We start from the raw sequence: 13,555 nt of genomic DNA on the forward strand, positions 1-13,555 counted from the left end.
GAGAATGACTCACCCTCCCTTAATGTAGTCAAGGAATGAAACTTCGGTTTCTACCAAGAAAGAAAGCAGGGTTACCTGGAAATAAAAACAAGGCAGAATTACCTGCTAGTACTAATTAGGATGCCAAATGGAACCTTCTTCTATTAGAAAATCAAATTTCCTGGCATTTTGAAAATCACTAAAGAAATTATTCTTTATTAAAATCTGCTAAGACTGCTTGTTCTTATATTTAAAATTATCAGAAGGGAAAGGGCAAAAAAAAAAAATTAACTACCTCCTTTGTATGACCAGTTTACTTACTTGCAGCATGAAAATTATCTGCAAAGATACTGTTTTACTTCCTCTTTCAAATGAAAGAAAGATGAAGGGGAATTGGACAATGGCTAAAACTAAAATCAAAATCAAAATCATCAGTAAGCTAGGATGAAGATGAAGAAATGTGTTTTTGGCAGGTTTCTAATATTGTCTGTTGATTTAGCTGATATATAGAAATCTTTAAGAAGACACTTGGAGAAAACTTAGGTTTTGCTTCTGTGATGTAATGAAAAATCTTCAGTGTTTTTTTCCCCTCAAAATGGGGATGATTTTGATTTTTCACAATTTTCAGAGATTTTCACCTTTGTAGTCTCTCTTCAAAAATACTGACTCAGTACAGCATTCCCAAAGAATTGCACATTTTAATGAACTATAAACAAATACTTTCACATCCAATAAAACAGGTCTTAACTGGTAAGGATAGCCTAGAAAGTTTTGTATTTCTTACTAACACCAACTTTTTCATGTCTGTCTGATTCTCTGTGGTCTGACTCCACCGAATGAAGTGCTCATAACAAAATTTCACCTTCTTTCAGAGGGCTGACAACCCCTGAAGTCGAAGGACAACCAGGAGGAAGCTGACCCACTATCTTTTACAATATGACTTCTATCACAATCACGTTTATTATGGGAAGTTAGCTTTGCTACTATACGCGTTCGTATTAAAATCCTAAGTGAAACACAGCTCAGTTTTGTTCGTTGCTTCTATTCTGATCAAAATTATCCATATATTTTAGTTTATTAACTCGAACCCTTAGAGAGAACACAAAAATTAACTTACTGTTCCAGAATTAATATATTTTTTCTTTTTTCCTTTCTTTTTGGGATTCACCACCTTAAAAAGCAGATGAAACAATTAAAATGCGTTATGTTTTATACTGTTTTTTAAAGAGTGTACCTCAACCTGCTGCCTTCATATCTTTTGCAAATATTCATTTATAAATGCCTTCAATATGGCTACTGGACAGTTATTATGCCAGAGCTTCTCTGGAAAAGTTACTAGTGACTAACATTTTAAAATAAAGGTCTTTCATCAGTAATCCTCTTCTCAATCACTTGGTGTATTAGTTACCCTTTACCACCTGCACTTATTGCTGCTTATTATTATAACACAGCTATTTCTTAAACAAGATTCAAATAATAATGATTACTTTGTAGAAAGATGATAGGTTGCTAAAGAAAAGCAGAGGCATTTTTTTTTTTAAATCAAGGGTATATATATAATTACATGGCAAGTCAACTAATCGGTGAATATTTATGGGATCTATTAGCCTAATTACTGCTCTATATTGGGAGTAATGTCAACCAGACACTGATGCTATATGTTAAGAGGTAAAGGTCTAATTTGTGGATTGATTTTTTTTTGATTATTCATTCCATGAGGAAATAGCACTCATCACACTCTCACACTGTATATAACATTGGGGGAAACAGGAAACACAAAGATGAGGAAGATTTTTCAATCTAATAGGAGATATACATATTTAAGTTCCTTAAGAAAGGGTACTTCAGCATGCCTCAGTCCAACGAACGGAGAAAGCATTTTGGCAAAGAAAGAATGATTAAATAACTTCTGAACACAGTATCATCTGAACAAGAATTTGTTAATGTAAAGGATTTCAATGAAAAGAGATAGGTACCACATGATAGAAAGAGGGTATAATAATGGTCGCAGGTTGGCTGAAGAGCACATATAAAGAAGCAATGAAAACAAACAAGAAAAACGAGCCTGAGACCATGATATGCAAAGTCTTACTGCAAGGCTAGGTAGTCTGGATAACACTCAATTCATAGGATTTTGAAGAGGAGAATGATATAATCAGAGTACCCAGGACAGAGTTGTGAGGGGAAAAAAAAAAAAACTGAAGGCAAGGCAGTTAGGGTCCTATTTCAAATCATCTACGCACCAGTAGGAAAGCATTAAATAAGGCAGTAGCATTAAGACAGGCTCACAAGCAAAGTTCAGAATATAGAATAAAGCAGGTCTAGGTAGCTAGCAGAGAGAAAACTGAGACTCATCTATTAATTCATTTGAAATATTAATTTTATTATTCATACCAGAAAACTGAGCATATTCTATGTGGAAACATGCAACAATTAGGGTGTAATCCCTCCTTAGCAAGATGTCAAACTTTAAAAATTAAGCAAATTCAGCAACACATGAAAGGATTTATATATCATGACCTAATAGATTTATCCAGGAAGACAAAGCTGATACACTTGAAAATCAGTTAAAATAAATTAATAGAATAAAACAAAAACCACACGATCAGCTCAACAGATGCAGAAAAAGTATGTGACAGAATCCAACACCCTTTCATAATAAAAACATTCAACAAATTAGGAAAAGAATGGATCTTTCTCAACCTGAGGGAGGCCATCTCTGAAAAGCCCACAGGTAACATGCCTAAAAATCAAAGTTCGAATGCTTTTCCTGTTAGATAATTCAATGGAGGAAAGAAGTGTCTTTTCAACAAATGAACCTGGGACAACTGAATATTTACAGGTAAAAGAATGAACTGGACCCGTACACTCTACCATACCCACAAATTAACTCAAAATGGACTATATATAAAAAATGTAAGAGCCAAAGATAAAAGATCTTAGAAGAAAACAGGGGGAAGCGGGTATGGCTCAAGCGACTGGGCTCCCGTCTGCCACGTGGGAGTCCAGGGTTCAATTTCCAGGGCCTCCTGGCGAAGGGCAGCTGGCCTGAGCTGAGTGCTGACCTGTGCAGGAGTCCTGGCCCACACACTGCAGACAGCTGGCGCAGCAAGATGACACGACAAAGAGAGACCCAGAGGAGAGACAGTGAGAGACGCAGCCAGCCAGGGAGCTGAGGTGGCGCATGAGATAGAGCACCTTTCTCCCACTCCGGAAGGTCCCAGGATGGGTTCCCTGTGCGGCCTAAAGAGAAGGCAAGCAGGCACAGAAGAACACACAGCAAATGGACACAGACAGCAGACAACCAGGTGGGGGGCAGGGGATAAATAAATAAATGACCTTTAAAAATAAAAAAAAGAAAACATAGGAGTAAATGTTGATGGCCTTGGTTGGGCAGCAGTTTCTTCAATATGACATGAAAAACAAACATCAAAAATGGGGAAAAACAAAATTTTTTTAAAAAGTTTGAGCGGCAAAGCACTTTATCAAGAAAATGAAAAGACAACCCACAGTATGGGAGAAAATAATCACTGTTCTGACTTCTATCTAGAATATGACAAACAACTCCTTTATAAAGAAACAATGAAAAAGACAGCTAACCCAATTAAACAGTAGACAGAGGATTTGAGTAGACATTTCTCCAAAGAAGATGCTAATGGTCAGTAAGCACAATGGCCACATCAGTAGCCATTTGGTAAATGAAAATCAAGACCACAAAGGAGTACCTCGTCACACTCACCAGGATGGCTACAATCCAGAAGACAGATAATAACAAGTGTTGATGAGGAGGTGGAGAAATCGGGACCCTCCCACATTGCTGACAGAATGTAAAAGTGCAGTCACTTTAGAAAACAGTTTGGCAGCTCCTCAAAAGGTTAAAATAGAGTTACCAAAGACTCACTCCTAACTATAAACCTAAGAGAAATGAAAACCTGTATCTGCACAAAAACGTCCATATGAATATTCATATCGGCTTTAATTGTAAGACTCAAAAGTGGGAACAATCCAAATGTCCATCCATTGATGAATAGGTGAATAAATGTGGTATATTAAAAACAGAATACTATTCTACAATATAAAGAAATGAAGTACTGATATATGCTATGACATGGATGAGCCTTGAACACATTATGCTAAGTCACAAAAGATCACATACTGTATGATCCTATTTATATGATATAACCAGAATAAACAAATCCATAAAGACAGAAAGTAGGTGACCAGTTATTAGGAGATGGGTGAATGGGTAAATAGGGTTTGGGGTGTAACCGGATTCTTTTGGAGGTGATGAAAAGGCTCTAAAATTAAATAGTCATGATTGTTTCACAACTTGTAAATATATGAAAAACCACTGAATTGTGGTATGTGACTCAGTAAAACTGTTATAAAAAGTGAACTGGCACCACTATAATACAATTTAGCCAAAATACTCCTTAAACGGAAGACAATAAAAACATTAAAGTATGCTTCAATATATCCTTTGTGCAGCAGTAAGTGAGCATAAAGTACTGAGAGCACAATCCCATCACATTAGATAACACAATTGTGACTATCTAAAGTGTAGGGTTTGTTGCTGTTGTTTTGTTTTTAGTTCTTAGTAAGTCCAAGAATGGGAGACTGACATTAATTTCACTCATTCATGAGGTCATTTAAAATGTGTCATGGTTACAGTATCATAGGTTCTGTAGCCTTAGTGAAGATATTACAAAATATTGCAGGCCTCTTTTCTCCCCTGCCACTGTCTGGCCTTGAAAAGGCTCAGATCCTTCTTTCTTGGTTAATCCAGATGTTTTAATACAAGGCTGGGAGCTTTAAATATGTGGATATATGGGTCAGTGACACTTTCTAGTATAGAAACATTATGGTAAGTGTAAACTCTGTGTTCTAAGACAGATGTTCTCCCTTGGTTGCCTTGACAAAAATTTTCTTGCGTGTATAGAGGGAAAAAAAAGTCTCCAATGTATAGACCAAGGTCTGTCTACTACTAAAACACTTGTTTATAAAACATAATGGTTTCCCCGATTTCTTCAGACCGATGTTCTCAACTGACAAGGTGTATAATGAGAAAACATTTATGGATGATGCCACAGCACAAATATCCTTACAAGGTAAGGAACAGTCATTTCTAGGCTGCTTTGTCATCTCATCAGCTGGGGTTCCAGTCTTCTCATTAAGCAAGCTTTGTGGTGTAAGACAGTGGAGACTGACTGGAAGCAAAAAGCAGAACGTTATAAAAACCGAAGAACCCAGAGTGGCTGATTTATAGAGAGTGCTGTGGTGGTTGGCAGTAGATGAACCCTCAACACAAGAAGAAGTGGCAAAGGTGCTGCGCCTTCTTGCCTGGAAGACCCAACTGAAGCTGGGCAGAGAAAACAGGTGTTACTTAGTTATAACCTGTCTTAAATTACTTTGATTTCCTGTTTAGAGTCTTACTACTTCTTCCTTGAAAGACCAAAATAGAACAAATGTATCCATTACTTCATCTTAGTCTTTGCCCGGGAAGCTTTCTTGGGATCTCTTAGTCTACTAAACACACGGACATATATATGTACTACTTACTGAGTTGTACTACATATATTTTATGTGCTTTTCTCTCCAACTAGAGACAAATTGTTATCTTTGTATCCCCAGGTCCTACTACTGAGCATGGACTATCAAAATCACTTAATAAATATTTTGTACATTTATGAATGAATGAGTGAATGGAATACAACTGTTTTAGCCTAGAAAGAAGGTGGCAGAAGCAGACTCTTCCACTCTCAAAAGAGGAAAATTTTAGTGTCAAAGTGGCAGGAAAGAGCTACCATTATTGACTAAATACTGAGATACTCTCTTTTTGCTGTTCAGCTACATTTAACTTAAAAAAATGATGGGGAATGTACAACTAACATAGACCCAGGATTAACAGGCTAAAACCTACCATAGCCTCAACAGGTATCTGCTGACACACAGGCAAAGTGTGTTTTCTTTAATAACTTGAATTTTTTAACGACTAAATCATATCCTGTCATCCCTTTGGTTTCCACCTAAACAATAGTAAAACTATTTAGACATATTAGCAGATCACACCTTGTTTGATAACAATATGCTGATACAACTGAAATACGTATTTTCTCTTTTGTATTAAAAAAATGGCTGGAGATGAGGTTGATATAAAGATAAATCTTAAAGACTGATTCTTAAGGAAAAATAAACTTGCACCCACATTGTATTATATAAACATAAGAAGAAAACAGTTTCATAGGCAAGAATTAAAAATCTCTTAGGACAGATTTTAAAAACCATTCTACCTGAAGAAAAATAATATTTTAAATCAGAAACAACTCTGTAAAATAACTTTAAAGATTCTTACATGTACTAGTGCTCAGTTATCTTTGGCAATTATCACTTGCAAAATGCATTCTTTGAAAACAAAAATTTATTTACTCGAAAGGAAAACAATGATAAAATAAAATGCCTCTTACCTCATATACATTGAATTGTGACTGCCCTCTAGAAAGTTCCCTATAACTTGTTGTAAATTCTCCAATGAAATCATGACTGAAATTAAGAAAAATATAATATTACTTAAAAAAATTGTCAATTAATACTTTAAATCTTTTAGAAAGGTGTAGTTTAATCATTATTTAAAAATTCTTGATATGGACATGAGCTAATAAATTGAAATATTTTAAGATTGATGCATAATTTCATTGTTCTTGAACCCAAAATTATTTATACTCAAAAAGGACATTTAATTAATATTCAAGTATTTAATTTATTCCCATCAATAGTAATATTTGAGATAAGCATATTAAACTCCTATCTCTAAAATATTATATCATCTGTGTTATCCAAATTTTTAATTATTTATTAGGATGGAAACTAAAGGCATTAAAAAATGTACTATTATCCATATTAATAATCACAAATGAATGTACATAAATCTTGAAACTTTCCTATGTCCAGAATATAATAGGAAACTATTTTTAAAAGGGTATCAAATTTTAACATAGATAATAGTCACCAAGTCTTATTTTCAATAATAAAAGTAAAAACACCTACTGCTGCTAATACTAACATGGTCATTTTTTATTTCTTCACTTTAATGTAATTTTCACTGCCTTCTCAGAAAGCAGACCATTCTACAGGTTTAGGTGGTGGTGGTGTCAGGGATAAGGGATTAGTATGCACTTATTACTTCTCACTATAAAACTCTTATCAATGCGATTATTGTAGGTGATCTATATTATTGCAAAACAAAACGTATTAAACTTTCAGCAGTTTAGAAGGGATCAGTATTCTACTATGAGGTGATTTAATGACAAGCACCAAGTTTAAAAAGCACTGCTGAGAAATAAGTACAAAATGCTGATATTCAGAGCAATGGTGAAGTGCAATGCATCGGGAGGAAAAAGATTGCAGGAGCTGAAGTAGTACAATAAACATAAGATATGTCGCAGTAGCTATTGGCATCACAGAATTTAAGCTTGGCCCATTTGCTTTGCAAATGCAAGCTGTTTATTACCACAAAAATTTACTACTTTCCCAAACCCTCACTCCACTTTAAGGCTCAGCTATGACTCACTAAAATCCATCAACAATTATAGACCTGATGACCAGTTACAAGTGACAAACAAGTTGTGCTTAGCCAACCAAAAATGTGATTTATAAAGATGAGATTTGGATGGGGAAAAAAACACCTACCTGTCATTAATTTTAGTAGAGTTTTTACAATTAAAAAACAAACAAACACGTTAAGATAATTTAGATGCCCCACCTCCCTGTTCTCTCTTTTCTAAAAGACCTTGTACATAGTACACTATTCTGTATGAGACATTCTTATTTATACCACTGTCACTTTCTTTTAGATCTAACTTTTAGATGCAGATTTACACACGTGAAAATGGTAAAAGGAATGAGGAGTGAAAATTATGATAAATATATTTGTATTTATAAAACTCAAGCTCCTAGAACTCACTAGTTCAAGTTACACAAGGAAAGTTACAAAACAGTACTTCAGTGCTATAAGTTTCTTATGAAATCAGTATTATGGGCTTAATCAGGGACAACGAAATCTTTCTTCTTTGACCTGCACAAGTACAAGCTCAGAAGCCATCATTTCTTTCACAGCCACCTTAAACCTTTTCTGAGTTATGGAAATTTTGTTTAGAACCAATCCTCCTCCACTGCTATCATGTCCCCCGTATCTTAATTAACAAGATAAAAGGTACTTTGAAGACACCACTTTGAAACTGGTAGGTGTGAACAAGCCCTGGAAACCAGTTTCCCACACTGCTGTGATCCTGCGTATCTGACAACGTGAGCCACACGCATGCCTGCATCATTTCATCCCTAATAACAGTTTCCTGACGCTACTAACCTTACCCCCATTTGGGTTTTTTTAAATCCAATGCTCAGCTTTTAAATAACACCAACATTTTGCAGTTCAACACTTATCAAAAACTTGGTATTTTGTGTGATCTAAGTATCTTTTTAAAAAAATAATTTATTATTATTAAACAAAACAAAACAAAAAGAACTTGGTAGAGAGAAGCCATATGCAACATGTGTATCTGGATAAAGCCAGTGGAACAGAGAGCCACGCTCCCATTTACAAAATGCACCTTGCAGTGCCCGTGCTGAACACACTGTGGAACTTTCTAAGAAGTTATGTGAAGGCTGGTTCTGCTTTGTTCTTGCTAAATGTGTTATTCTCTATAGAACTGAGTGATGAACGAAGGGGGGGGGGGGGTAGTAACAATTTTCTCTGGTCTCGGTGCTAAGAACCTGCGCTTCTGTGCAGCTGACTTTTTTTTCCTAAAAGGACCCTACTTATCATGATACCCTATGAGTTAGTTATTAGAGAGCTGAGAGCCAAATTTGAAAATCTAGTGAATCTAGCAAGTTATGTCTTCCTGATGTGCTCTCCTCTGCGGATTTCTCTGTTTTTTCCCCTGGCGTCAATTACCGCTCACAGTTTACCTCACCAGGTTTTATTACACGCATTTCTGCAAACTGCATTGGATCCTTTTCAGAAAAAGGGCATAAATATATGAAAGGATGAATAAAATATGTTCCCAATTCTGAATTCTGTTCCACATGGTTGTTTTGAATAAAACAATGGATTTGTACATCATTTAAATGTAATGTTACCCTTGTGTTGTAGTACAAAGTATATTAAGTGAGTTACAAACTGTATTTTAGCCTCCAAGACACTTCTGTGAGGCAAAGAAAACACATTATTGTATCCCACCAGCAGCCAGAGAAATGGATCATCAACAAGTGAGGATTTTACAAGACAGCAAGTAGAGAAAGCCATAAAATAGTCCCAAAATAAGATGCTTCTTATCAAGAATAAATATGAACAATTTGAATGGGTAAGTGAAGAGATCATCAGTCAATTTTGTTATAGATTTTTTTTTTGGCTACATGGAAATTTTTATAGATGACATTCTTTGTAACCCGTCCCACTAAAATATTGTATATTAAATCACAGATAAGTATTTAAAGAGAATACTGAAGGTACTTTTCATTGATTATTCCCATAATTGTCTTTTTCCCTATCATCAACTATTCCTAGATTCCAGTACAATTAAAAGTGAGGAAATTTGCTTTAACATTTTTATATGCTCATGATTTTCAATACTGTAATACTGAAATACTTCTTACTACCCAAAGAAATGTGATGGAAAGTACTTAAATAAATCACAACCAACAATTATCCTTATGATTCAATAATACTGTTTGGCTATTTCCTGTGAATTCAATTACTTCATTATGGTCAAATAAATTCAATTCAAGACAATCCCTTCCTTTCCCACATACTAATAACAGATACTTTAAAAATATATAGTTCAGGAAAGGGGACATGGCTCAACTGAGAGCATCTGCCTACCATATGGAAGGTCCAGTGTTCAAACCGAGGGCCACCTGACTCGTGTGATGAGCTGGCCCACACGCAGACCTGCCGCGCGCAAGGAGTACTGTGCCACGCAGGAGTGTCCCCTGCGTAGGGGAGCCCCACGTGCAAGGAGTGCGCCCCGCATTGAGCCACCCCACACAAGGAAAGCACAGCCTGCCCAGGAGTGGCGCCGCACACACGGAAAGCTGATGCAGCAAGGTGACGCAACAAAAAAGAGACACAGAGTCCTGGTGCTGCTGAGAATACAAGCAGACACAGAAGAACACACAGTGAGTGGACACAGAGAGCAGACAATGGGGGGGAGAAATAAATAAAATAAAAAATAAATCTCTAAATATATATATATATATATATATATAGTTTAGTCATAAGAAGACACGTTCTAGTCACAGTTTTATAATTTTTCACCTTAGCTATGTATCATCTGCTTTAATAGATGGGTGAACGTTTTGGGGATATGGCTGAAAATAAGACTAGAAAATGTCAATACCTTTTTACTTCTTACTTTTTTTCACTTTTCACTGAAATTTGCCTAAGTTTGTGGAAAGAATTCAATCTCACCATCTACCCTGGATTGGATACTATATTGCTTGTTTGGTGTTTATTCCGTAAGCCTGTACTACCACTGTATGCCATTAGAGATAATATCGCCTCGGTTTGTCTTGTGTTCACCCTTGAAGAAGCCTGAAACAGAGGGATTCCATTCACCTTTTCAACCCCAAGGTTCGTTTTCTAAGAAGAAAGCACAAGGACAAGAAATCTGCAGGAGTAACAGCCGCTTTCTCACACTCATACAACCACACAACACAGAACTTCCAGCCTAAATAGCCAAAGTTAAGTTGCATGGTACATTCCACTGCTACCAAAATTAAAGTATTTTCAGTGACAAACGGTCCCTTCTAGCATGTCAGGACAGCACTTCCCGCGGTCGTGCCAGAGACACCCTCGGCGTCCTAGCACCACTGCATCCTGCTCTCTGCCCCAAGTCTCCATCCCGTCCACTGTCTTCCTGACCGAAGCGCACCAAAAAAGGACAGCAGGGACCAACTGCTAGGGGCAGGGCACAAAAAGGACCAGATGAAAGTAAGTCTGCTATGAAAATTCTTTCCTACGTATGGGGGGAAATGCATTTGGGAGACCTTCCTTCGATCCTTGTCAATGTTTTAGATTTCATAGATCCACAAGCCCGGAAAAGTATGTCTATCCAGTACAGTGTTACATGACTCGTCTTCATCATTTTTAATCAAAGCGTGTATAGACAATTTGGATTATTCAGGTTCCTAAAGCATTTATCCCAACTCCCACCAAAGTGCCTAGGATATTTATCTCCGACTAAGTAATTCACAAATTTTCTTTCATTTTATGCTGTGTAGACAAGACATTGGTAGGCAAAAGACACCTTCTGTAAATTAAAAAGTAATCCACTTTGGTGAAATTTCACCTTCAAAGCCCAGAGAAATCACTGTAATCTTTGACTCTAGATGTCATTTGGCAGCTCAGATCTTCCAGATTTGAAAGAATTTTCAGCCACTTGGAGGGGGCTGAATACTTATTTTTAAATTAACATAAAAGTAATACTACACGGGAAGTGGACTTGGCCCAATGGATAGGGTGTCCGCCTACCACATGGGAGGTCCGCGGTTCAAACCCCAGCCTCATTGACCCGTGTGGAGCTGGCCCAGGCGCAGTGCTGATGTGCGCAAGGAGTACCCTGCCATGCAGGGTTGTCCCCCGTGTAGGGGAACCCCACACGCAAGGAGTGCACCCCGTAAGAGAGCCGCCCAGCACAAAAGGAAGTGCAGCCTGCCCAAGATTGGCGTCGCACACACGGAGAGCTGACACAACAGGATGATATAACAAAAAGAAAAACAGATTCCTGGTGCTGCTGATAAGGATAGAAGCGGTCACACAAAAACACAAAGTGAATGGACACAAAGAGCAGACAGCTGGGGGGAGGGGAGGAAGGGGAGAGAAATAAATTTAAAAAATAAGTCTTTAAAAAAAAAAAATACTACATACTACCAACCAGGGTTTATAAGGTTTTCTTTAAACTCTTATATCATTACTCTTTTCACTGCTCAAAATGAAAAGTATCTTTACTTACAAAGAAATTATCTTATTTTGGGAAGCTCTAATAATATGTTTCTGTGATAATAGTTTTAACAATGTAAATACCATCAAAGAATTAAAAAATGGAAACACTATAGCCCACATAGTAAAATGCTTTCTTACTAGAAGATAAATTTTTTTTAAAGATTTATTTTATTTCTCCGCCCCCCACCCCCGGCCCCCATTGTCTGCCCTCTTGTGTTCATTCACTGTCTTCTGTGTCTGCTTGCATGCTCAGAGGCACTGGGTCTCTTTTAGTTGTGGCATTTTGCTGCATCAGCTCTCCGTGTGTGCAGTGCCATTCCTGGGTGGGCTGTGCTCTTCTTGCACGGGGTGGTTCTCCTTGTGGGGTGCACTCCTAGTGCGTGGGTCTCCCCTACGTGGGGGACACCCCTGCATGGTACGGCACTCCTTGCAGGCATCAGCACTGCATGTGGGCCAGCTCACCACATGTGCCAGGAGGCCTTGGGTTTGAACCCTGGACCTCCTATATGGTAGGTGGATGCTCTATCAGTTGAGCCACATCCGCTTGCCTAAATTACTTTTTTTAACTAAGTGAGGCCCCAGGAGACTGTAAAGCAAAATTTCAGAATTATTACATTCCCAATGAAGCACAAATCTATGACATTAAATCTAGGAAGAATAAAAAGTGGATGAATTGGTATTTTGCCTGTTTAGATGGGCTATTTATACTGGAAGCTCTTCCTTTTAATAATAAGCATAGCAATTACACATGTCCTTAAAACACATTATAGAATCTGTGAATTTTCTAGTGGAAAGGAAAAAAAAATAAACACCCATGTAATCAAAAGTAAAATAAGGCCTACCTCTCAATTTTGCCTTTGGGCTTTACTGGCTTTCATTAAGTCATTAGGCTTTCTAGTAAAATGTTTTTGATCCTCAAGAACATAAAATGTATTTTCATATTCACTTTAGAAGAAAGTTAACTAGAGAGCACCAGAAATGAGGGTGGGTGGGGGATTCTTTGAAGAAAGGCACTTTGACATGATTGTGAATGCAGCCATAATAATAGTATATGTTAAAATTAATTTTAGAGGGTAAAATATAAATTATAATACATGCATTCCAATTGTCTGATTCAGTTAGACTGTAATATATTCAGATTTAGTGTGAGATCTGAAGTAGACATGGATGATATAGTAGACTTTCAATGAATATCTTATTATTCCTGAGGAAAAAATAAGGACCAGTTTAGACAGTCACAATTTCAAATAGGCATTGTGAATAATGCATTAATATTTAAATATAATGATGCTTTTCAATAGATAGACCACACCCATTCACACCCTCTCTCTCTCTGGTTACCTTTCAATGGGATATTAAAATTATTTCAAAGCAAAGGTGTTTGGCAAAGTCACATCTCTTGTGAACTTCTCACTTGCTCAATTTTAATGAACTGTATTTTATCTAATACTTAAGTGTTGCTGTACTTACTTTTGTGTGTATTTGGAACACTATCACATGATTGAAGATACACAGAACTGGGATAAAACATAGCCAGGCCTTGGAAACACCAGTATCTGTTTGGAAGAATAAGTGGAT

The 13,555-nt window shown here is 36.8% G+C and overlaps 1 protein-coding gene across 1 annotated transcript in view; it reads right to left on the reverse strand.

Moving 5' to 3' along the window:
* CPNE8 (copine 8) overlaps positions 1 to 13,555 on the reverse strand; it is a 210,902-nt gene that overhangs the window by 51,508 nt on the left and 145,839 nt on the right. The window contains exons 11-13 of the mRNA XM_058307782.1: positions 6,444 to 6,519; positions 1,097 to 1,150; positions 14 to 75 (exon numbers count right to left, since the gene is read on the reverse strand). Coding sequence (XP_058163765.1) covers positions 14 to 75; positions 1,097 to 1,150; positions 6,444 to 6,519 — 192 coding nt within the window. The remainder of the gene's footprint in view (positions 1 to 13; positions 76 to 1,096; positions 1,151 to 6,443; positions 6,520 to 13,555) is intronic.

This window comes from Dasypus novemcinctus, chromosome 12 (assembly GCF_030445035.2).
Source record: "Dasypus novemcinctus isolate mDasNov1 chromosome 12, mDasNov1.1.hap2, whole genome shotgun sequence".
Lineage (NCBI taxonomy): Eukaryota > Metazoa > Chordata > Mammalia > Cingulata > Dasypodidae > Dasypus > Dasypus novemcinctus.